This window comes from Salvia miltiorrhiza, chromosome 7 (assembly GCF_028751815.1).
Source record: "Salvia miltiorrhiza cultivar Shanhuang (shh) chromosome 7, IMPLAD_Smil_shh, whole genome shotgun sequence".
NCBI lineage: Eukaryota > Viridiplantae > Streptophyta > Magnoliopsida > Lamiales > Lamiaceae > Salvia > Salvia miltiorrhiza.
Genome location: NC_080393.1, coordinates 19,957,333 through 19,983,547, shown reverse-complemented (window position 1 = coordinate 19,983,547; position 26,215 = coordinate 19,957,333). Strand labels below are relative to the sequence as shown.

The 26,215-nt window shown below is 37.4% G+C and overlaps 2 protein-coding genes across 10 annotated transcripts; one reads left to right on the top strand and one right to left on the bottom strand.

The window, feature by feature from the left end:
* Positions 1 to 1,150: 1,150 nt before the first annotated feature.
* LOC130993262 (uncharacterized) lies at positions 1,151 to 11,875 on the bottom strand. Of its 9 annotated transcripts, XR_009091613.1 has the most exons (6): positions 11,211 to 11,860; positions 8,503 to 8,565; positions 5,021 to 7,846; positions 4,885 to 4,940; positions 2,177 to 2,239; positions 1,152 to 1,520 (listed from the first exon to the last, which is right to left on the bottom strand). XR_009091613.1 is itself a non-coding variant. In XM_057918088.1 (4 exons), exon 4 carries the CDS (start codon positions 6,795 to 6,797, stop codon positions 5,754 to 5,756), a length of 1,044 nt encoding a protein of 347 aa, XP_057774071.1. In that variant the 5' UTR covers positions 6,798 to 7,846; positions 8,503 to 8,565; positions 11,211 to 11,266; positions 11,347 to 11,874; the 3' UTR covers positions 3,527 to 5,753. The 9 variants fall into 9 exon arrangements, 2 of the variants coding, with proteins under 2 accessions (XP_057774071.1, XP_057774072.1); XR_009091614.1 differs by lacking the exon at positions 2,177 to 2,239 and having other exon boundaries at positions 1,151 to 1,520; XR_009091609.1 differs by having other exon boundaries at positions 1,163 to 1,520; positions 4,885 to 7,846.
* A 4,029-nt stretch (positions 11,876 to 15,904) lies between these two features.
* Positions 15,905 to 25,699, top strand: LOC130993261 (alanine--tRNA ligase-like). The gene is made up of 23 exons (XM_057918087.1): positions 15,905 to 16,355; positions 16,575 to 16,813; positions 16,916 to 17,056; positions 17,455 to 17,601; positions 17,693 to 17,845; positions 18,079 to 18,208; positions 19,875 to 19,971; positions 20,182 to 20,302; positions 20,434 to 20,493; positions 21,286 to 21,336; positions 21,408 to 21,503; positions 21,759 to 21,860; positions 22,032 to 22,154; positions 22,738 to 22,881; positions 22,989 to 23,060; positions 23,145 to 23,220; positions 23,305 to 23,447; positions 23,534 to 23,642; positions 23,715 to 23,902; positions 24,208 to 24,297; positions 24,799 to 24,981; positions 25,094 to 25,273; positions 25,493 to 25,699. The coding sequence occupies exons 1-23, from the start codon at positions 15,977 to 15,979 to the stop codon at positions 25,562 to 25,564; spliced, it is 3,096 nt and encodes a 1,031-aa protein (XP_057774070.1). The 5' UTR covers positions 15,905 to 15,976; the 3' UTR covers positions 25,565 to 25,699.
* The last annotated feature ends 516 nt before the right edge of the window (positions 25,700 to 26,215 follow it).

The window sequence follows — 26,215 nt, the reverse complement described above, 5'->3', positions numbered from 1 at the left end:
AAAAATAAAAAAAAATGCTCCCTTCAGGATTCGAACCCAGGATCTGCATTCATCCAACAAGATGATGCATCCACCGTAGATCTTGATGATCGAATGGCTGAAAATGGTTCTCCGGTCTTCTTTTATTTATGGTTCTTTCCTGAACCTCTCCCTATATATATATATATATATATATATAAAAGCATATGAAAAACAAAATTCTGTAGACAAACCCAGTTCGAAAACTTTAAAAGAATTAAACCAACTTTGATAAATCACATTAAAGCTTTTAACCTATACTAATCAAATATCAAAATTTTGTTAACTAATAAAACTGCTAATAGAAGTCAAAATTACTACTTATTCCAACATCTACGAAAAACATATTAGTAGTGATTGGTATATATATAATCTACTAATCTACTAGTGGAAGCTTAGGGAAATGTATTCGTTTAGGATTTATGTAGATTTTCTTCCGATTTCACACAGAGTCTTCATGATTTTTAGAATTCTAAACAGAAATATGCAAAGATTTTGGATGAATTTTAACAAGAATTGCTCGTGATTTTTCTGGATTTGAAACCAAAATACAAGCGGTCGTTGCGAGCCCGTGAGCGGTGGACCGAAACCCAGCGGTCGCTGGATACCCAACGACCGCTGGCTTAGTGAGATATATATGCTCACGCGGGCGCCGGATAGACAGAACCCTAAAATCTATTTTCCTCGACCGCTGAGTGCCAGCCGGCCCTGGCTTCTTGAGCCGCGTCCGCTGAAACCCAGCAAGCGCTGGACAATCTGAAGAATTCCGAATTCTCGTGGTCTGTGGTCGGATTTGTTCATGTGTATTTTTTGAATGAAATCAATGAAAGTCATTCCAATTTTAAAGTCCATAGATTTTTAAATCATAGACTTTTAAAAGTCTGAAACGAATACCTCTGGATTTTTATAGACTTTTAAAAGTTAAAAGTCTTGAACGAATACACCTATTTTTTAGAAGTCTGCAGAAATCTATTAAAGTCCTGAACGAATACACCCACCTTAATAGAAATAGTTGGAAAGGTATTGTGGGCGCATCATCGATTCTGATGAGCGAAAAAATAAATATCAATTACTACCAAAAAAAAAATTTGAAGACTTATTGTCACGACCGGCCTTAATTAAGGATAATTAATCCGGGAAAACCATGACTGGGGAAGGGAAATTAAGAAGCGGGTTTAGAAAGGGGTGCATAAAAGAATACTCAAAGAGTTTGAATATGCGTGAAATATTCCTTAAAAAGGAAAAATGCATAGTTCGCATAAAAAGGGTACTCAAAGAACTTGAATACGCGTTATATTCCTTAAAAGGAAAAATGCATCGTTAGGGGCTTGAGTAAAACTTTATCAGAGTTTGCAACGGAAGGCGTAACTGAAATAATCAGTGTTTACAGCGGAAGCATAACTGAGATACATGTATGAAGACATGTATCCTTTCTGAGCCTACTTTAAGTTCGACAAAAGCTCTACTCAGCAACAACACTTCATCGCCCATCACAGCTCAACCTGCACAAACATAAACATCGAAGGGCTAAGTACAACAGTACTTAGTGGGCAGTTGCCAAGCATATAACATAACATCATTAACAATTTCACAATATCGCATAAGAGGCATGAGTTTCTTTCATATCCTTTGCTCATTAAACATTTCCAAATTCTTAAATAGCATAAGGGCATTCTTCATCATCAATCTTCATTAACAAACATCGTGTCGTGGAGAAGGCCTTCCCCAACGAACACGGGCATCGCGCCGTGAAGGGGGCCTCCCTCAGCGGTCACGGCATCGTACTATTGAGGGAGGCCTCCCCCAATAGACGCTGTAACACTGGCATAATGTCATACTGGCATCGCGCCGCGAGAGAGGCCTCTCTCAGCGGACACGGGCATCGCGCCGTGAGGAAGGCCCTCCTCAACGGACACGGCATCGTACTGTTGAGGGAGGCCTCCCCCAACAGACGCAAGCATTAAACATAAGCATAAACTTATCAGCATAAAGCATTCAAGCGTAAATAAGCGTAATCAAGCGTAAATCATTTAGCGTAAAGCATAATAAAGCTTAACTCATTTAAGCGTAATAAAGCATACCACGCTTGAAGATCCAATTTGCATTTTAAAGCATAACACTTGCATAGCATTTTATTTACGCGTAAGAAATTGCCCACCTGATTGCAAAGTTTTGCTAAGGTACTCTAACTCCTTGTGTAGTTCTTACTCTCGCGCTTGACCTTAATCACGAGAATATAAAATAAGACATTGCCTCGAGAAAAATTCTTAATAAATGAGAAAGCGTAATGCATGAATCTGTTATGCATGTACTAATTTTCTGAGCGATAATCGGGAATTCTACTATTAATCCACATTAATAGATTTAACTAATTCTCGTATAACGTGGTCGAATAAAGCTGTGATTCTTCCTTCCTCATCGGAATATTCTAGTCGTGAAATAAATCTCGCCTTTGTACTCGTTCGAAATAAAAGAACTATCTCGGCTTTAATCGAGGTGTGACCTCGTAGAAATTATCGGGCTTTTCGATAGAAACATAATTACTAACGTAATCTCAAATAATTAATAGGCTCAAAAGAGAGTAGCCAATTAATTAAATAAAACGAGTAGCTTAACTCAAATAAATAATGGCAGCTCAAAATAATAATTTGGCCTTAACGGAAACAATATTATAAGCTCAATAATTAAGAGGCTCAATAAGGCAGCCTGATAATTAATTAAGTAGAGGTGGGCCTGAATAAATAGTACGAAAGCTCAATCGAAATAATTCATTGGCTTAAGTAATTAAATAAATCTTAGCCCAAATGAATAAATAATCTAATAGTTGGGCTCAAATAAATGAAGTATGCTAGGCCTGGTTGTAATTAATAATTCAGCCCAATTGAAATGAAATAATAAAGGCTCATCTGAATAAATAAATAAATAAAGCCCAACTGAATAAAATAACTGAGCTTGATTTAATGAAAATTCAGCCCGTTCCTAAACCAATTAAAGGTGGCCCAATCATAAAAATAAAACAAGGCCCAATTGGATATAATAACAAAGCCCAATAATCAATTAAGTGAAAGAGGCCCATTAAAAAGTTAGGCCCAACTGAATTAACATTTCAGTCCATAATTTAAAATTAGCCCAAGAATAGAATGAATTATTCTGAGCTTAAAATTAAATAAAACTCGGCCCAAATGATGAATTAAACTGGCCCAACGAAATATAATTGGGATTAGAATAATAGCCTATCGTAAAATAAGCATAAGCCCAATCTTTAAAATAATTCAAGCCCAATAGAAATAATTAGAAGAGCCAATTAAATAAAAGACTGGCCCAGTTCGAATTTAAATGAAAGCCCAATCAATTAAATTGGAAGCTCAATTCCTTTAGAATAAAACAAACCCAAACTCAAGTAATTCGGCCCAATTAATATAGATAAAGGCCCAATTCGAATTTAGATGTGAAGCCCAAGCCATTAAAAATTCAAGCCCGAAAATTAAAATATGAAAGCCCAAGCAAAAGAAATAAAATTAAGCCCGATCTTAAATTTTTCGGCCCAAACTTAAAAGAATTCGGCCCAAAAGAAAATAATTCACAAGCCCAAATAAAAAAAAATACAAAGGCCCAATAGAATGGCCCAATCCTTCACATGAAATCTCGGTTCTTTCTCTCTCATTTTCACGACTTCTGTTCCTCAATTCCTCCACCCAAATCAGCAACCTCTCTTCCCAAATCTCGCCAGCGCCGCTTCTCCTCCGGCGAGCGCCTCGCCCGGCTGAGGGAGCCACCTCTCGCCCGTTTTCTTCATCGTAGAGCCCTAATCGTCAAACCCAGGTCGCTGCTGCGGCCGCATCTTCGCCTGAAATCCGCCGGGCTGCTGTCGTTTGGGAGCCATCGCCGACTGGAGTTGCTGCTGCTCGGGCTCGGTACCGGTCAGCGGTCGTCGTCTGGGAGAGCGCCGTCGTCGATCGCTGCTGCTCCTTCGTTCGGAATCCGTAGAATCAGTCGGTCTCTCTCAACATCAGTCGAGCTTCAGTCGCCTTCTATGCTCCAACCGGCGTCGGCTGCCGCCGAGCTTAGGTCCGGCGTCGTTCAGCTTCCGCCAGTTCCGTCCGGCGTCTTCTTTCCTCTTGGTTTCACTGAGCAGAACCCTCAAAGAGATCTCTTGTTCTCTCTCGATTTCACGAATTGTGAAGTATCGAGGCGAGCTTTCTCGCCTGATTCCGCCGTCCCGATTTTGTAACCCGGCCAGAGGAAGTTCCTCTCCTCTCTGAGTCTCACACACACGATGCATAGGTGGTCTCCAAAACAAACAGAGTGAAAGTCCTAACTTCGCGCTTAAATCGGCGTCTCAGCCTCATCCTCTGCCTTCCTCCATCTCCGGCGAGTCAGACGCCGTCGACCACCGGTCTCACTTGCTGTCATTGATCTGATGCAGACGAGATAATCGATAGTTCGCCGTTTTTGTTCTCGGTGTTCGTCACGGCAGCAGGGGTTCGCCGTCCCCTTGGTTCGTCCGAACCGGCAGCCGGCACTATATCTTAAAGCTAAGTCTTTGTTCTATCTTCCTCTTCTTCTTTGTATAAGTCTGTATATAAACAATAGTTTGTGGTTTGAAGTTAAAGGGATCTGTTCTGTGTTCCTATTTTGATAAAGTTAGAGATTAAACTAGGAACTATGGTTTGCAAATGTCAAAAGCATTCTCATCATCTGACTCATGTGAAGAATTGTAATTACATAAATTGATTTCTGTATATTGAGCGTGTGACTTGCTGGATCTATAAGCATATATACCCGTTTACATCTCTATATTCCTACTCAAACATGTGTCTGATGGTATGATGAGAAGATAGCTGAATTGCATTGTGTAGTATTTACCTGAAATGCTTGGTGTCGGTGGTTGTCTGTTGCTATGAATTAAATGGGGAAAGGAACTGAAATTGCAAATATTGTTTTCTCAACAAATGCAGAAAGAACCAAGTATGGAATGAAGAAAACTTAGGCCAAGACTTACCTCTCGATACTTGGCAGTTGGCAGCAGGAACTTCATCTCCCTTTCTGGTGCTTGGTGTATGACATAAGGAATGAAGTAAGTGGAATGTTTGGTGGAGAAAAACAAATGTAATGGAGAAGTTGGTGGAGTGTAAGAGTAGGTGTAGTGGTGGGGAAGCAAATGGTGGTAAATTCAACCTTGTAAAATACTATACAATTTTCCCCAAGCTGGGAAGTAGACTGTATTCGTGAACTGTAATAAAATACTGGCTTCTATTCTCTATCATCCGTTATTGTATCTGTTTGATATTTTTTTCCTTGCCTGCTAACTTGATAAACTATAATATAACTTAAATTAAATCCGTAGATTTAATCTGCTTTGCTGTCGGAAATAAATCCTCGACTTCTAGTAGCATTAATAAAATATAACTGCTTCCGTTTCTCGATTAATAAATAACATGACTTTGCTAAGTCAGTTATAACTTGAAAATAATAATTATTGAATGGCTCAATAATCATCGTCGCGTTTTTCTCATACGTTATAAAAGTATAACGCTAAAATAATAACTCCGTTTCTGATATTAAAAAAATCAGGACCATAAACTGGATTCATTTATAATAATTTGCATTTACTAGATTTAATTATAAATAAAAGAGCGGGCTACTACATACTACCCCTCTTAACAAAAATTTCGTCCCGAAATTTGCATATCTTTGTTAAAACAGTTCGGGGTATTTCTCCTTCATCTTGTTTTCTAGTTCCCAATTGCTGAACCTCGTTGTCTGTTGGGGCATTGCGTGGAGTAGTGTCCCTTTTGACCACAATTGTAACAACCGTTAGTCCCAGCTCGACAAACACTCCTATGCATTTTACCGCAATTTGGGCAAGGTGAAATTCCTCTCTGACTTTGGCTACCCCCAGTTGACTCGAGGTTAGTCTGTGCCTCGTACCTTGGTTGAATAAACTGTTCGGCCCGTTCATATTCTTGCCATACTTGCTTATTAATCGGATTGATATTGTCTTCATTGTTGTCCCACTTGCGCTTCCCTTTGAGAGTATGTAAGGCTCCTGGTAAGTCGTTTGGCGTTGAGATCAATGGTGGGGCTGACTTGTCTGACGGCATTGCGGCTTCAATGTCAAGTGCCCTGTTCAGAGACTCCGTATATGAGAGTCCTCCGTGACTTGCTAGAGCCATCTTAATTTCGTACCGTAGACCGGCACAAAATTTCTCTGCCATCTTCTCATCTGTGTCCACTTGTTGGGGAGCAAACCTAGACAGGTTGCAGAATTCCTTGTCGTATTCAACCACAGATTTCTTTCCTTGCTTTAACTCGTAGAACTCAGCTTCTTTCTTCTTCCTATAGCTTTTCGGAATATATTTATCATATAATCCTGTCTTAAAATCTTCCCAAGTATAACTTGCCCATTGTTCAGGTGTCAGAATTTTTCGACGTGCTTCCCACCAGAAGTCAGCCGATCCTGTTAGCTGGAATGAGACGCAAGATAGGCGCTCCTCATCATTACAACGTAGAAAGTTGAAAATGCGTTCCATTGCACGCACCCAAATCTCAGCTTCAGCCGGTTCACTCGTTCCGTCAAACGTAGGTGGATTTTGCCTTAAAAAGAGTTCTTCGACTCTCCTAGTTGGGGGCGGAGGGAATGGGTTATGTCCTCGAGCATCTTGTGGTTCTTCGGGTACAGCGTTACGGTTTCTGCGATTGTTATTGTTTCTCGCAGGGCTTCCTCTCTTAGGCGGCATTCTGGTAGCAAATATGTGCCAATTAGTACACTCTAGCATAATCTAATACAAGCCTCAAAAGAATTCTTGTAAATGTCAACTTATTATAACTTGTAAACAAGTCATAACTCCAATGACAGCAGTGATGTAGTAAGCTTTAAGGGTCCTTAGCATCTCATATCCATGAGTCATATAAATTCTTAAGCATATAATATCTCATCATCTAAATTGGATACTTAGGCATAAGTCATGGAGATTCATAGCGGCTATAAAATCATGAGCTTAAGAATTATTCTATACGTATCACTTATCTTGCTGCCTTCACTATAGCCACCAAAAGATACAATCTAATTTCTTCTATGTTTGCTTCTATGTTCTGTCGTAGTGGTGATCTCATATCTTAATAGTTCTATGTTCATAGGGATTCATTCCATAGGCATACTTAATCGTACTTACGTAAATCATTTCATTCAATAACAACATAACATAGCTATTAACAGTTACACACTTTTGTTATCACGATAGTTCTCATTTTTAGTAAACATTAACTCAAAACTTGGAAGAGCATACCATTCTGCTTCGTTGAGTGTGATGCGATGAAGTGCTGAGCTTTGTCGATTGAACTCTAGACACTTTAGTGATCCATTCTAAGTTTGGCTTAAATAAACTCTTAGGCTCAGAGCAAACGAACTGCTCTGATACCACTCTGTCACGACCGGCCTTAATTAAGGATAATTAATCCGGGAAAACCATGACTGGGGAAGGGAAATTAAGAAGCGGGTTTAGAAAGGGGTGCATAAAAGAATACTCAAAGAGTTTGAATATGCGTGAAATATTCCTTAAAAAGGAAAAATGCATAGTTCGCATAAAAAGGGTACTCAAAGAACTTGAATACGCGTTATATTCCTTAAAAGGAAAAATGCATCGTTAGGGGCTTGAGTAAAACTTTATCAGAGTTTGCAACGGAAGGCGTAACTGAAATAATCAGTGTTTACAGCGGAAGCATAACTGAGATACATGTATGAAGACATGTATCCTTTCTGAGCCTACTTTAAGTTCGACAAAAGCTCTACTCAGCAACAACACTTCATCGCCCATCACAGCTCAACCTGCACAAACATAAACATCGAAGGGCTAAGTACAACAGTACTTAGTGGGCAGTTGCCAAGCATATAACATAACATCATTAACAATTTCACAATATCGCATAAGAGGCATGAGTTTCTTTCATATCCTTTGCTCATTAAACATTTCCAAATTCTTAAATAGCATAAGGGCATTCTTCATCATCAATCTTCATTAACAAACATCGTGTCGTGGAGAAGGCCTTCCCCAACGAACACGGGCATCGCGCCGTGAAGGGGGCCTCCCTCAGCGGTCACGGCATCGTACTATTGAGGGAGGCCTCCCCCAATAGACGCTGTAACACTGGCATAATGTCATACTGGCATCGCGCCGCGAGAGAGGCCTCTCTCAGCGGACACGGGCATCGCGCCGTGAGGAAGGCCCTCCTCAACGGACACGGCATCGTACTGTTGAGGGAGGCCTCCCCCAACAGACGCAAGCATTAAACATAAGCATAAACTTATCAGCATAAAGCATTCAAGCGTAAATAAGCGTAATCAAGCGTAAATCATTTAGCGTAAAGCATAATAAAGCTTAACTCATTTAAGCGTAATAAAGCATACCACGCTTGAAGATCCAATTTGCATTTTAAAGCATAACACTTGCATAGCATTTTATTTACGCGTAAGAAATTGCCCACCTGATTGCAAAGTTTTGCTAAGGTACTCTAACTCCTTGTGTAGTTCTTACTCTCGCGCTTGACCTTAATCACGAGAATATAAAATAAGACATTGCCTCGAGAAAAATTCTTAATAAATGAGAAAGCGTAATGCATGAATCTGTTATGCATGTACTAATTTTCTGAGCGATAATCGGGAATTCTACTATTAATCCACATTAATAGATTTAACTAATTCTCGTATAACGTGGTCGAATAAAGCTGTGATTCTTCCTTCCTCATCGGAATATTCTAGTCGTGAAATAAATCTCGCCTTTGTACTCGTTCGAAATAAAAGAACTATCTCGGCTTTAATCGAGGTGTGACCTCGTAGAAATTATCGGGCTTTTCGATAGAAACATAATTACTAACGTAATCTCAAATAATTAATAGGCTCAAAAGAGAGTAGCCAATTAATTAAATAAAACGAGTAGCTTAACTCAAATAAATAATGGCAGCTCAAAATAATAATTTGGCCTTAACGGAAACAATATTATAAGCTCAATAATTAAGAGGCTCAATAAGGCAGCCTGATAATTAATTAAGTAGAGGTGGGCCTGAATAAATAGTACGAAAGCTCAATCGAAATAATTCATTGGCTTAAGTAATTAAATAAATCTTAGCCCAAATGAATAAATAATCTAATAGTTGGGCTCAAATAAATGAAGTATGCTAGGCCTGGTTGTAATTAATAATTCAGCCCAATTGAAATGAAATAATAAAGGCTCATCTGAATAAATAAATAAATAAAGCCCAACTGAATAAAATAACTGAGCTTGATTTAATGAAAATTCAGCCCGTTCCTAAACCAATTAAAGGTGGCCCAATCATAAAAATAAAACAAGGCCCAATTGGATATAATAACAAAGCCCAATAATCAATTAAGTGAAAGAGGCCCATTAAAAAGTTAGGCCCAACTGAATTAACATTTCAGTCCATAATTTAAAATTAGCCCAAGAATAGAATGAATTATTCTGAGCTTAAAATTAAATAAAACTCGGCCCAAATGATGAATTAAACTGGCCCAACGAAATATAATTGGGATTAGAATAATAGCCTATCGTAAAATAAGCATAAGCCCAATCTTTAAAATAATTCAAGCCCAATAGAAATAATTAGAAGAGCCAATTAAATAAAAGACTGGCCCAGTTCGAATTTAAATGAAAGCCCAATCAATTAAATTGGAAGCTCAATTCCTTTAGAATAAAACAAACCCAAACTCAAGTAATTCGGCCCAATTAATATAGATAAAGGCCCAATTCGAATTTAGATGTGAAGCCCAAGCCATTAAAAATTCAAGCCCGAAAATTAAAATATGAAAGCCCAAGCAAAAGAAATAAAATTAAGCCCGATCTTAAATTTTTCGGCCCAAACTTAAAAGAATTCGGCCCAAAAGAAAATAATTCACAAGCCCAAATAAAAAAAAATACAAAGGCCCAATAGAATGGCCCAATCCTTCACATGAAATCTCGGTTCTTTCTCTCTCATTTTCACGACTTCTGTTCCTCAATTCCTCCACCCAAATCAGCAACCTCTCTTCCCAAATCTCGCCAGCGCCGCTTCTCCTCCGGCGAGCGCCTCGCCCGGCTGAGGGAGCCACCTCTCGCCCGTTTTCTTCATCGTAGAGCCCTAATCGTCAAACCCAGGTCGCTGCTGCGGCCGCATCTTCGCCTGAAATCCGCCGGGCTGCTGTCGTTTGGGAGCCATCGCCGACTGGAGTTGCTGCTGCTCGGGCTCGGTACCGGTCAGCGGTCGTCGTCTGGGAGAGCGCCGTCGTCGATCGCTGCTGCTCCTTCGTTCGGAATCCGTAGAATCAGTCGGTCTCTCTCAACATCAGTCGAGCTTCAGTCGCCTTCTATGCTCCAACCGGCGTCGGCTGCCGCCGAGCTTAGGTCCGGCGTCGTTCAGCTTCCGCCAGTTCCGTCCGGCGTCTTCTTTCCTCTTGGTTTCACTGAGCAGAACCCTCAAAGAGATCTCTTGTTCTCTCTCGATTTCACGAATTGTGAAGTATCGAGGCGAGCTTTCTCGCCTGATTCCGCCGTCCCGATTTTGTAACCCGGCCAGAGGAAGTTCCTCTCCTCTCTGAGTCTCACACACACGATGCATAGGTGGTCTCCAAAACAAACAGAGTGAAAGTCCTAACTTCGCGCTTAAATCGGCGTCTCAGCCTCATCCTCTGCCTTCCTCCATCTCCGGCGAGTCAGACGCCGTCGACCACCGGTCTCACTTGCTGTCATTGATCTGATGCAGACGAGATAATCGATAGTTCGCCGTTTTTGTTCTCGGTGTTCGTCACGGCAGCAGGGGTTCGCCGTCCCCTTGGTTCGTCCGAACCGGCAGCCGGCACTATATCTTAAAGCTAAGTCTTTGTTCTATCTTCCTCTTCTTCTTTGTATAAGTCTGTATATAAACAATAGTTTGTGGTTTGAAGTTAAAGGGATCTGTTCTGTGTTCCTATTTTGATAAAGTTAGAGATTAAACTAGGAACTATGGTTTGCAAATGTCAAAAGCATTCTCATCATCTGACTCATGTGAAGAATTGTAATTACATAAATTGATTTCTGTATATTGAGCGTGTGACTTGCTGGATCTATAAGCATATATACCCGTTTACATCTCTATATTCCTACTCAAACATGTGTCTGATGGTATGATGAGAAGATAGCTGAATTGCATTGTGTAGTATTTACCTGAAATGCTTGGTGTCGGTGGTTGTCTGTTGCTATGAATTAAATGGGGAAAGGAACTGAAATTGCAAATATTGTTTTCTCAACAAATGCAGAAAGAACCAAGTATGGAATGAAGAAAACTTAGGCCAAGACTTACCTCTCGATACTTGGCAGTTGGCAGCAGGAACTTCATCTCCCTTTCTGGTGCTTGGTGTATGACATAAGGAATGAAGTAAGTGGAATGTTTGGTGGAGAAAAACAAATGTAATGGAGAAGTTGGTGGAGTGTAAGAGTAGGTGTAGTGGTGGGGAAGCAAATGGTGGTAAATTCAACCTTGTAAAATACTATACAATTTTCCCCAAGCTGGGAAGTAGACTGTATTCGTGAACTGTAATAAAATACTGGCTTCTATTCTCTATCATCCGTTATTGTATCTGTTTGATATTTTTTTCCTTGCCTGCTAACTTGATAAACTATAATATAACTTAAATTAAATCCGTAGATTTAATCTGCTTTGCTGTCGGAAATAAATCCTCGACTTCTAGTAGCATTAATAAAATATAACTGCTTCCGTTTCTCGATTAATAAATAACATGACTTTGCTAAGTCAGTTATAACTTGAAAATAATAATTATTGAATGGCTCAATAATCATCGTCGCGTTTTTCTCATACGTTATAAAAGTATAACGCTAAAATAATAACTCCGTTTCTGATATTAAAAAAATCAGGACCATAAACTGGATTCATTTATAATAATTTGCATTTACTAGATTTAATTATAAATAAAAGAGCGGGCTACTACACTTATTATTTGTAAAAGAAGCTAAATCAATTAGCAAAGCCCTGCGTGAAGAAAATAAAGAGAAAAAGAAGTACCGATTAAAATCTACTGCTGACTTCGAGTTTCTGTGTGTGTTTCTTTAAGGTAATCATTGTGGCTCTATTTATACTGATCTTTAAAGAGTTTTGATAATTATAAAGATTGTATTTTATGTATATCTCCTAATAAGATTAGGAATAAAGATGATAAAAAAATTCTAGTTCTAATAATAATAATAATAATAATAATAATAATAATAATAATAATAATAATAATAATAATAATAGTCTAGATAAAAATTAATGGTGCATATCTATATTTATCATGTAATTATCTAAATATAATAAGTTAATGACCCATATATATATATATCATTATTTAATGACCCATATAGATAAGCAGTCACTACATCTATAAGGTGCATATCAAGCATTTGTGACACAGGTAGACTAATAAAAAATCTGAAAGTAATAGCGTCCATTACTAGAGAGTATGTTTCCTCATAATCAATTCCTGATTTTTGTGAGAAACCTTGTGCTACGAGTCTTGTTCTATATCTCGTAATTTCATTTTTCTCGTTTATCTTTCTAACAAAGATTCACCCGTATCCAACAGGAATTTTAGATTCTGGAGTTAGGACTATAGATCTAAATACTTTCCGGTTACCACAATAATTTAATTTCCTTTCTATAGCTTCTATACCACTTTGGTCAATCAAGTCTCTGTTTGTATTATGCAACAGATTTTAGTTGATGATCCTCATTTAAAACTTGAAGAGCTATATGAAAGACAAATATATCATTAACAATGATATTTTCTCTTTCTATCATTTGATTTAAATGTAAATAATTTATTGAGATCTTATGATTTTCAGATACTTGTAATTCTTTAGGAATTACATCAGTTTCATTTGATTGATTAGTCATTTTCGTCATTGTTTGGTTTCCATCTTGCCCCTTTTTTTTCTAGTCATATAATCTTTGGAACCAACTGGTCGACCATATTTTTGACGAATTTTAGACTCATTTGCTGCCAAAGTATTTGTCCTTCAGGGACATCAATTTTAGTTGGAGTATTTGCAGCATGTATATGAGATTGTGTCACTTTTCTTGTATCTACAAAAGCATCATAAATTTGATTTGTAATATTTTGCAAATGAATGATCTTTTCAATTTTTTGTTCACATTGATTTATTCTATAATCAAAATATGATAAGTTTTTCTCATTTCAACAAAAAAAGGGCCGATTTGACCCGACCGCCTGATGGCCCGAGATGGGTTGGGCTAGGCCTAGAATTTTGCAGCCCGATTTAATTTCGGGCTGGGCTAGCCCGACCCGTACCATTCGACACCTCTAATGGGCATTGATACCAAAATCAAATAAGTTCTTCATCATTTGTGAAAGGTAAATAATATTGAAACAATGGTGTCAAATGGCCACATTGAACATGCAAACATAATATTTGGCCACTAATTGAAAAAACACAAATTATGGCCATTAATTAGGCAATATGCCTAATATACCCCTAATTGGGCGGACTGGGTAGGGTCACGAGCGCGGGTCGCGTGCCGGGTAGGATCAGGCACGCGGGTTGGGTTAGGCACTTATGGCACTATTAGTGCCATAAGTGCCAACGAATTTTTTTTTACTCCCCCTGCCCTGTCTACCCCCCCAGACCCCCGACCCCACCCACCCCCAAGCCAAAAGGAACTTTTTAAACACTTCCCCTAGGGTTTAGATATTCCATTTAGGGTTTAGATTATCCATTTAGGGTTTAAATGTTCCATTTAGGGTTTAGATGATGCTGTTGTTTCTATATTTGTTCTGCATGTTTGGCACTTATGGCACTAATAGTGCCATAAGTGCTAAAAAGACCATTTTACTTTATTTTATTTTGAATTTTCGTTGGCACTTATGGCACTATTAGTGCCATAAAATAAAATAACAAAAGTAAAATTTTATTTATTTTTTTCTAGGGGGAGTAATTTTTTTTTTGTTTTTGGCTTGGGGGTGGGTGGGGTCGGGGGTCTGGGGGGGTAGACAGAGCAGGGGGAGTAAAAAAAAAATTCGTTGACACTTATGGCACTAATAGTGCCATAAGTGCCTAACCCGACCCGCGTGCCTGATCCTACCCGGCACGCGACCCGCGCTCCTGACCCTACCCAATCCGCCCAATTAAGGGCAAAAACGTCCCAAAGCTATAAAAATGGCCAAAATTTATGTTTTTTCAATGAGTGGCCATAATTTATGTTTTATGATCCATTTTGGCTATTCCAAAATTTTACTCAATAATATTTATACGTTTATATATATGTAGATTACACACGCACACACATTCAAAAATATACATATATTTATATATATATATATATTATAATTATTATATTTAACTTTCTTTAGTCTTTTATAAGTATTGTCCTACTTTGTAATTAGGTGCGGCGCGACTAGGACGTGAACTTTAAATTCTCGCAGTTAGTTTTCAAGTTCAAATTTTAAGTGTAGGGTTTATTTTAATACATGTCCGTGGTTAATTGTTGTCAATTTTAATATTATATATTTACCACATGTGAATTAAATTATATTGCTAGGGGCCCGCTCAATGGGTCCAGGACTTCAGTCCTTGGTATGCCACAATGCAATTTCATGTTACAATTGAGGTTGCAACCTATTCGCCAGGGGCCTGCTCAATGGGTCCAGGACATTAAAGTCCTTGGTATGCCACCGTGCGAATTTCAGTTATCAGTATTACAATGCAGTACATATGTGTTGACCATTTTATTAACGTAGACAATGATTGCATGTTCCAATACTTATATTTTATATGCTCATCCCATATTTAACATTTTCAAGTTTCTAAGGTTGGAGGCGCGTGGAAGGTCGAATGGTGAATCAAATATTTTGTATTTAGTTTTACTTAAAGATGTTATTTTGAGTAAAATGTTTTAAATAAAAAATTATTTCATGATTTTCTCATTAAATATTTATTTATATTCATAGTTTTTACGCACAAATATACATTTAAATTTTAATTAGATTTGGGTGTCACACCAAGCGTCCAAGATAACCAAAACACACATCATGTTTACAGTCGATCACGAGTGGGTCAATGATTTCAAAGGCAAAGACATGATGTGTATGTTTTGGTTATTTTGGATAGAAAAAAAATAAGAATGAATGAAAATTGATGAAAATTAGAATGAAGTGATTAATTGATTATATAACGCCACGTAATATATGATTTATTTTGCTATATATATATATATATCATAATTTAAAATATAAAATTTATATTTATTTAACGATTAAAATTGTAAAAAATTCACTCTTTCTTTCTCCTTTTTTTTTTAATAAATCCATTTTTTCAAATTTTTATTTTTATTTTTTCCTTAACTATTTTGCTTTTTCATATTATCTTCATTTTTTTTCTATATTCAGCTATGATTATATTTATAATTTTTTATAAGATAATTGAGTTAATTATTTATTTGTGTTGTTGAAATATATTTGTTAAAATTTATCTTGAATCGATTCTCGATTTTAAAAAAAATAATGACTTGAACGGTATATATATTGTAATACATATGTGTTTATATATTTTAGTTACACACTTTTGGTTCTACTATTATTTCAATAATTGAAAGAAACAAACTAACTATATTTAATACTCGTATATATGTATTTAAATTAAGTTATTCTGATATTTGCAAAATTACAATATTTAATTTTCAAATTAATTTTAAATTATAAATTATCTTTTTAATACTATAAACTTTTACACCACAAGCGCACATAGTTGTCACACACAAATACTAATATAATTTGCGAAGTTACGTATCTATTGACAATTTGATTGACGCTATAAATATATACCTGTAGCAATAGCACCCTTACCTTAAAAAAAAAAAAAAAGAAGTAGAAAAAAGGCTATTTTATAAATATTTTGAGGGTGGCAAAACAAGGGAATGGATGAGGGTTTACACTATCAAAGGTAGCAGTCGGAACATTTCCTCTTTGGCGTTACCACTCCGCAGAGTACTCAAACTTCCGCTGCTACCGCCGCCGCCGCCATCACCTCGTCCTTATCGGCCGCCGGCTGCTACTACCACACCCCGGAGTCTCGTGCTTTTCCTGCCAGCTCACTTCTATAGCAGCCGCAGCAGTATTATTGCGGCGGAAGAATCATCATCAACGCATTCTATGGGGTCGCAGGCGACTGAAATCGAGTGGCCGGCGAAGAAAGTTAGGGAAACATTCTTCAAATTCTTCGAGGACAAAGCTCATGTCAATTGGATATCGAGCCCTGTTGTTCCCCATAATGACCCCACTCTTCTCTTCGCTAATGCTGGTAAATTTTCACTTCTCGAATATGTGTGTTTTCTGCAATTCGGAGTTCTATTTAATTGGATGTGTTTTGGATTTGAATGATTAGTTGCTCAAATTGGTGTCAGTGAAAGCGTTATACAGAATTTGAAGTGGAGTAGCTTTTTGTGATCCGAAGGCAGCCTAAGTTATAGATGCTGATTTTTTTTTTTGTTACTGGTGTGTGTTTGATTGTATTGGTTAGGTATGAATCAGTTCAAGCCGATCTTCTTGGGCACGGTTGACCCTAACACGGAGTTAAGCAAACTCAAACGTGCTTGTAACACTCAGAAGTGTATTCGTGCTGGTGGCAAGCATAACGATCTTGATGATGTGGGCAAGGATACTTACCACCACACCTTCTTCGAGATGCTTGGGAATTGGTCGTTCGGGGATTATTTCAAGAATGAGGCCATTGAATGGGCTTGGGAGCTTCTTACCAAGGCAAGCTTCCTTCAAGATTTATGTATGCCGAGATGAGTTTTGTTGTCTTCTTTGGTATTTCACTGGTTCCACTTATATTTGATTTGTTGTACTTCGTAACAGGTATATAAGTTGCCTGCCGATCGAATTTATGCCACCTATTTTGGCGGCGATGAGAAACTTGGTCTTCCTGCTGACTTTGAAGCGAGGGATAACTGGCTCAAAGTTCTCCCTCCTAATCGTGTCTTACCTTTTGGTTGTAAAGTATGAATTCTTCTCTTGTTCCCCTTAGTTTGTCTGCACCGTGCATGATTTTACTTATTTATAAATGTGCATGCATATGTAGCTATATATATCTTTGTACCTGTGAGTTCATAGCTAAATTTGATGTTAACTGTCATGAAACAATTTGGAAAGATCTCGCTTAAATGGATGCTTGAAGCGGATCCGATACCATGGACACATCTGAATTTGGAGCAGAACATTAAGATACTGAATTAGTTCTTCTAAGTTCTAGTACATATTTGTATTCATGTGCCTATTGTTAATTATATGTATTTGTATATTTAGTGTTCTACATTGCATTCAGTTTATCTAGCAATCTAAATGATGTCTAATTTCTATATTCACTAAATTTCTTTATCTTATGCTACTTTGAATAGGACAACTTTTGGGAAATGGGGGATACTGGACCCTGTGGACCTTGTACTGAAATCCATTTTGATAGAATTGGCGGACGTGATGCTGCATCCTTTGTGAACAATGATGATCCTACAGTGATTGAGATATGGAATCTTGTGTTTATTCAGGTAATTCTTAAAATCTTAGCCTATTTGAGTTGGGGGGGGGGGGTATTTATTTGCTCATGGTTTCAGCAACTGAGTTGATTGCACATTACAGTTTAACAGGGAAGCTGATGGAGTACTGAAATCTCTGCCTGCGAAACACGTTGACACTGGGATGGGTTTTGAAAGATTAACTTCTATTCTTCAAAATAAGATGAGCAATTACGATACTGATATATTCATGCCCATATTTGATGCAATACAACAGGTAAATCGGAATATCTCAGTCTTGGTAAACTAAACTTCTTTCAGTCTGAAGAATCATTTTAGATAATAAGAAGTTTTCATGTTTTAAATGTTAAAGGTTGTGAAATATGTTCTGATACACTAAGACATGAGTCTTAGAAAATAATAAGGGATTTTGCTCCCAATCTGTTATTTTCTACTTAAATATTCATGGGTAGGTATTTGTGGTCTCTAAGTAATTTCTAATCTTTGTAGGCAACTAAAGCCCGCCAGTACACTGGAAAAGTTGGACGTGATGACGTAGACACAGTTGACATGGCCTACAGGGTTGTTGCTGACCACATTAGAACAATTTCATTCGCTATTGCTGATGGTTCTTGTCCAGGTGAAGTACTAATGTTTGTAATCATGATTTTCGATGTGCCTAGTTCATAAGTTGTAACTTGTAGTGCCTGAGACATTGTGTACTTCTCATTCTTATTTCCAGCAATAACATATTTCTGAACTCTTGGCATCTGAATTTCTGAACTTGTTTGAAAAATGTCAATATATAGCTGCACGGTTATGCTTGTCATGTGAATCTTTTTAGATGGCATGAGAAGCACAAGTATTTTTTTTGTTCTCATGGTACTCAAGATTAATGCCTTTTGCATTTGCTTTTATATGTGAAGTTGCCAGCAAACATTGATGAGAATCATGAAGTTTTTGTTGTTCGTAACTTTCTTATTATCTTGTCCCTTCTGAACTGTAATGAACTCATTTACTTACTTTTAGTCCTTGTAAGTTGTAATGTGGACAGTCTTTCCTATGGTTAACGTTTGGGATCCTCTGTAAAAGATGTCTGGATTGACTTCTATTAATATTATAAATTATAAATGTGTTCTAAATGTGTTATTTACAGCAGCATGTCTTTCTTCTTCTTTCCTTTCCTTTTTATCTTTTCCTCTCCAAGTGTGGCATCTTCAGGTTCATCTTGTGCCTGCAAGAAATGAACGGGCATTTCCTGCGCTTTCATGCTATATTGGTTGCATGGTTTTGCTAACCCACAATCACCGATAGAACTGTCTGTGCCTACAGCATAGCTGCCACAGTGGGCTAGGACCACTGGGCACACCAGCCCCACCATTACGTGGCCCATGTGGGCCAGTCTGTAGTGCTGGTTGAGGTGGTTGGGTGGTTCAGACAGTTTCTATTTTTTTCGTTTTGAAAAATCCTTTTATTTTATCAAATTAACTTACGCAAGTACGGAAAATAGTGCTATAGAAGTGTAGGAACCAAATTTTGAATGTTGAATTATTTTTAAGAATTCTATTTATCAACTTATGTGCATGGAAATTATTTTTTAAAACTACTCCCTCTGTCCTTTAAAAATAGTCCTAGGAGGGACTGGCACGAGTTTTAATAATTGTAGACTTGTAGTTGAGTGTAATGTGAGTGGAGAAAGGGACCTACCTTAGTGGATAAGGTAGTTTAGGTTAAATTAAAGTCGTGGACCATATTGGGTAGAATAGTTAATAGGTTGATATATTGAGGGGGTGATAATATTATCCCTCCTTGGAGTGAAAATGAGGAATGAGAAAGGGTGAAATTCTCTTTCGTAGAAACTGAGGGAAAAGAAAGGAGGTATTTATAGGGAGAATTTTTTTTATCCTTCATTTTCTCATGATAAATTTACAACCAAAGATAACACATCCTTAGAGTTTGTTGACTTGTTTTTGTAGCATTTGGTAACTTTAATTGAATTGCTGCTATTAGAAATGGAGTAATATTGATATTTGGCACGGTTATTTAAGAGAGTAAGATTGTAGTGTAAAGGTGTGTAGACCCATATTTAATGTAGTGTAAAGTGATTACTCAAAAAGAAAACAGGCTAAGTCAAGTGGGATAGCCCGAAAAGGAATACATGCCAAGTCAAATGGGATGGAGGGAGTAATATAAGTGCACTTCAAGTTCTTGTTCTCTACCTCCTTCTACACAGTAGGCTGATGCCAAAATGACATATGCTAGCAGTGTCCTTTTGCTGGATGTGAGGCTGATATCTTGGTCTGCAGGTAATGATGGGCGTGAATATGTGTTGAGGCGCATCCTTCGGCGAGCTGTCAGATATGGCACTGAAGTCCTGAAAGCTCAGCCAGGCTTCTTCAATGGGTACACATTTACCATATTGTTCATTTTTCGTTTTTGTCCCCCCCTCAATATATCCTTTGTATTATGTACTGTACTTTTCCATCGTCAAGATATTCCACTATATACTCCACCCCTATTTCCTCGATTGTGGTCTTACATATATATTTGTTGTATAATGTAGAATCGAGTTTGTTTATTGCTTCTCATACTATTATTTTGTTATGTGAAAAGGCTGGTGCAAGTTGTCGTGGATGTCATGAGTGATGTTTTTCCGGAGCTGAAAGAACATGCCGTGAAGATTAGGGAGATCATTGCAGATGAAGAGGCCAGTTTTGGCAGGACTTTGACTAAAGTATGTTTATTAATTTCCTTTATTTTGTTTCAATTTTCATTCCCTTTTGTCATTTTTGTTTAGATACTGGTTTGGATCCCCTAGAAGAAATTATGAATCTATTCTAATGCTCTGGTCTGCTTCTTCAATAGGGAATTGAGAAATTTAAGAAGGCTGCTCAAGAAGTCCAAGGGAAAACACTTAGTGGACAGGCAAGTGATTAGCCAGTTTTGTTGTCGTTCATCTCTATCCAGTTATAATAATTTTGGTGCTTTTATCAACCTCTCTTGTGTGAAGGCCAATCTAGCTTCTATACTACTCATACATCATTACTCATTTCCACATAGGCACTCTATAGTCACCTGAAAGTGTTTCTTTTGTTACTCAATTTCTTGCATTAGCATGCATGCTGCATTATATTTTTATGACCTTGCATGGAGCTCCATATTTCTCAGATGCAATCTATCTGAAATGACCCAAGTCCTAAACAGATTTCCTGGAATTCCTCTTCTCATCTGCAGCAACAGCAAGCACTAACCATTTATCCCATTATGTGGGTAGCATATATCGATCATATGTTGCCACTGCGTTCGAACAATACACATATTGTAATTTCTTAGGATAATTTTCTTTTTCTTAAAAATTGTTTTCAGTTCTTTTTAGGTCTTTCCTTCCTCACTTAATTAAGGAGATGATTTTATATTTTCTGCACTCCTTGTCAAGGCATGGAAGGGCTTCACACCTATGTCTAAAACATCTTGAATTTCTCTTATGTTCTCATTTATTCAGACTACCTCCACATGGATAATTTTCATGCTCTTGCCCCAACTTTCTTGATTCTCACCTATCTGCTGTGCAGATTTTGATTGGATAGACACATGCGTAGTTGTGGTGTCCTGCAAAGTGAAAACACCTACTATATAATACGTTTGGTCTACTAGCCTTTGTTGCAATCAGGAAAATTGGTTTTTAGCCTCTAACTGCAAACTTTCATTTAATTGCAGGATGCATTTGACTTGTGGGATACCTATGGATTTCCTTTGGATTTAACTCAGGTGATTGCCCAATTTTCTGTGTGAAAATGATTTTGTTCTTTTGATTGTGACCAACAACTTATGTCTATCAGCTGATGGCCGAAGAAAGAGGCTTGACTGTGGACGTGGAAGGCTTTAATCTAGCTATGAATAAAGCACGAGAAAGATCAAGGAGTGCACAGAATAAGGTGATAATACACACTAACAATTAATAAAAAAAATCTTCTTCTTCAGAGATATTTTTCTAATGATTCTTTAAGAAACTCATAATTAAAGTTCTTGAATTAGAAATATGTCCTTGCTGCAAAATTGTTTTTCATAAGCAAGTTTAGAGAATAATTCTTGATATTGATGCACTGAGAGAAGTACCTGACAGTTGTTTCTCCAAAGATTATGTTTCCTCTGAATATGGTTATGCTAAAAGTTATCTGTGGATTTTCTAGCAAGCTGGTGCTGTTATTGCCATGGATGCCGATGCTACTGCTTCATTGCACAAGAAAGGGGTTTCTGCTACAGATGACTCTTTCAAATTTACTTGGTTTCAGGTTTGTAATCATGTTAATTAGCTGCATTCAATCGTTCTTGCTACTCTTTGTAAGTCAAAATTGGCTTTTGTGTCTGTCTGCATTCCTACAAATAAATCTTATTACCATGTTGGTCTGGGGCCATAAATAATTCATTTTGGACTTGTATTTTTTTGCATTCTGATTTTCAAGGACCACACAAGTGTGATTAAAGCTGTTTACACTGGGAGTGAATTCCTTGAAAGTGTTGTTCCTGGTGAAGAAGTTGGCTTAATCCTTGAAACTACTAGTTTTTATGCTGAGCAAGGTGGTCAGGTAAACATCTATCTGCTATGGATTTCATCTGGTCGTCACAGGAGCCACTTATTGGTTTTCACCTTCAGAGTGTGAGCTCCTAATTTGGTTATTTCTAGAAGCTAAATATGCCCAGTACATTTTTCAATTTGCTGTGGTGGATAGTTTTTACTTAAGTGTCAGATTGGCTCTCAAATTTGCTTTTAAAGAAAGCTAATCTTGTTTTGCTAGTTAACATAATCACATTAAACTCGCTGTAACTTCACTGCTGGTTACCCAAGATTGATCGATTGGTCGTCGTAGACTGAAGTGTGTTTGCATGAACTGTAATTGTTTTTAACTATGTTAGACTATAATGCAAGATTTCGTGAGATGGTCTGCAAGACACAAACATAGTTGACGAACACCAATAATATACAAATCATTATCCTAGGTAAAGTTTTCTCGCATGAAATTAGTGAGTTTTCCTTTTGTGTTGGGCAATTATATCTCTCTACTCTGTTTTTCATAATTATCCTTGCCTTTTTTTTGTGTGTAAATGCAAAACCATCCTGGGTTTTGGAGCACAGTTCTGTATTCACTCGCTCAGTATTTTGTCTTGTAGATATATGATACAGGAATAATTGAAGGCCCCGATGGAGCTTTTGAAGTGAGTAATGTTCAGATTTATGGTGGGTTTGTTATTCATATTGGTTCTTTTAGAGGAAAGACTGGCAGGCTCTACATTGGCGATAAAGTAGTTTGTAAGGTGATACCTTATTTTATGCTTAAAATTTTCATCATGGTCGTTTAAATACCCACAAATTAGGTACTTTTGTTTGCCCTTTAAGTAGTTTTCTTGTTGGGGCTGAACAGGTTGACTATGATAGACGGAAATTGATTGCTCCCAATCATACCTGCACGCACATGTTGAATTTTGCTCTAAGGGTAAGGCCCGAACAGAAACTTGCTCTCTACATGGGGTCCTGTTTATTTTTGAAATTAGCCTTCAAAACATTGTGATAAGTGCAGGAGGTACTTGGTAACCATGTCGACCAGAAAGGATCCATTGTTCTTCCTGAGAAGCTGAGATATGACTTTTCTCATGGTAAGCTTACCCGTTTTAGTTTTTCCAGTTTTAATTTTTTGCATTCTCTATATTAGCAACTGATTCTCCCACAATCTTTTACAGGGAAGCCTGTGAAACCCGAGGAACTAAGAAAAATAGAGTCCATTGTGAACGAGCAGATTAAGGCTGAACTGGATGTTTTCGCAAAGGAGACTAAGCTTGCTGATGCAAAACGTGTAAATGGTCTAAGAGCTGTTTTTGGGGAGGTAAGCTTGTAGAATTTTTATACTTGAAGACCATCTTGGTGGTTGCTTGTTTTGTCTTTCATCCCTCCTTTTTCTTTTTTTTGTAGGTGTATCCTGACCCTGTTCGGATTGTATCAGTTGGTCGCAAAGTGGAGGATTTACTTGCAAATCCTGAAAGTGAGGAATGGTTATCGATCTCTGCTGAGTTATGTGGAGGTAAATAAAGGACTTTGATCACCTCTTACAGCGAATTCTTGCTGGGTTAATAAAGTTGACATGCTCATTTAGGGACACATATATCAAATACAAGGGACGCCAAAGCATTTGCACTCTTATCAGAGGAAGGAATTGCTAAAGGAATCCGTAGAGTTACAGCAGTCACATTGGATTATGCTTTCAAAGCTTTTGAACTGGCGTCATCACTTGAGCAAGAAATAAATGAAGCATCCAAAACTGAAGGAAGCATTCTGGAGCAGGTTCCTGTATTTTAGATTTGAAATATGTGTCAGTAATATGCTGGGATTGTTTCGATAGCTACTTCCCTTGTTTGTCTAGCCTGAAACTTTGACATGCAATCTTACTTTCCTTCAATTTGTCCTGTCACATCTTATAATTTGAACACTCAATCTCTCTGCTAAAGTGGCATGTTCTTGAAGACTCATTTTCCTGTAAAGACTAATATATGCTCGTTTTTGTTTTTTACCATCACTAAAATAATTTTTTTCTCTGTCCTATTATTGATATTATGAGCTGACTTTTTTTTTTCTTAATTACTTCTCAGAAAGTAACTTCCTTAAATAGTCGTGTGGAAGGAGCATCTGTTTCTTCTGCAACAAAAGCTGATCTCAAGGCAAAAATTTCTGTGCTTCAGGTACTTCTCACCCTCGAGTCTGTTGTGCATTTTTTTTTATCTGTGAACATTTAAATTTAAAGGTTGCGTGACAGTGGACTCGAACTTGTGACCTTTTGACCTCAGATATTAACCACTCTACCACTAGACCAACACACACACACACACACACACACCTGTTGTGTATTAACGGAGCTATATGTTACTGCTCTTGAGCCTAATCTTACTTGTCCACAGAGATCTGTGAACTATTAAATTATTTGAGAAAAGAGTTGGTGGGGTTTTCATATGGTGCTAGTGTATGTGCAGGGTGTTTCCATCTGCACTTGAAAATTAATGGTAGTCATTCACTAGATGGTGATACTAAAACAAATTTCATCAATTTCCTGATAGTTAGTGATTAATCCTGTTCTTTGTCAAGTGCGTATGTGATTACCTAGTTGACTCTCTTATAATGTGATGACGTACTTTGGAAGTTTTATTGGGAGAGAGAAAATGAATATAAAACTGTCTTTTTATCAGAGCCAAGTCATTAAAGCAAAAAAGAAGATAGCTGAAGAACATATGCGGAAAGCCATCGAAGCAGCCATACAAACAGCTGAAGGTGCTTCATCGAATGGAAAGACCTACTGCATTTCACTAGTTGATGTTGGTTCTGATACTACTGCCATCCGTGAGGCAGTTGTCAAAGTGATGGAGCAGAAGGTTCTTGGCACCTTCCTACTTAAATTATCATCCACTTACTATTTCTTAAATTATCAACACTTCCTACTTGTTCCTGACACATGGTTCTCTGAATCTGATTTACTTATGTTAGGGGATGGCAATCATGGTCTTTAGCAGAGACGAAGCGGCGAACAAGGCTTTTGTTTGTGCTGGTGTACCAGAAAAAGATGGCAAGTACAAGCAGTTAAATGTTACGGAATGGTTGAAAAAGGTTTTGGAATTGATTAATGGAAAAGGAGGTGGAGGAAAAGGAGGTCTTGCTCAAGGCCAGGTGAGTAATGCCATTTCAATCACCTCTTATGATTCTTAGAATAACTCACGTTCATATGGGAACGGAAAACAGAATATTTTCTCGCGTGCTTATGCATATAGCTGCTGTTGTTTTAATCTGATAACTGCCTAAGAATTGTTAGAATTGAACGCTTTGGTTTTATTATCTGGGTAGTGGTATGAATATGATCTCATCTAATGGATTTTGTCACTCTTTCAGGGGAGTGATGCATCGCGCATTGAAACTGCAATGGGTGTGGCAGAATCCTTTGCGGCAATGAAGTTGAAATGAGATTGTATTCCAAAATCAGTTATTCCTCTACTTATTTCAAATTTATACACAAGAAAATTTGAACCAACTAGTGCTGTCTTGTTTGTATTCTGAATAGAAAGAAAGAAAGAAAAGAAACCTTTTTAATTTGATATAGATTTGATTGCTTTTGTCAGAAGGCTATACATACCGTTTCTATCCATGTTTATGCTGCTGCATTGGCATTGGCAACTTTGTTCTTATTTCTGATATAATTGTTGAAGACAACCGTGCTTCTTTAAAAACTTGGTTGTAGCATAGGAAGCTCCCTAATAATTCTGACTTCTGAGTATAAATTCCCCGTTTTTACAAAACCTTGCAAATTAACAGAAATCAGACACAATCTTTGATGGCAATCATCTTATTACATTCAATTATGATTTATTGACTTTGCAATTGTTATTTACTCATATATAATACTCCTCCGTCTACGAAAGAACTTCCTATTTATTTTTGGACTATACCCCACCACTTATAATCCTCTTACTTTTCACAATTACCAATGTTAATTATAACACCTTTTCACCACTCTCAATACATTCAACTATTTTTTATCCATTCTCAATACACTAAATAATATTTTTTCTTAAAACCCGTGTCACTCCCTCCTAGGAAGTTCTTTCATGAACAGAG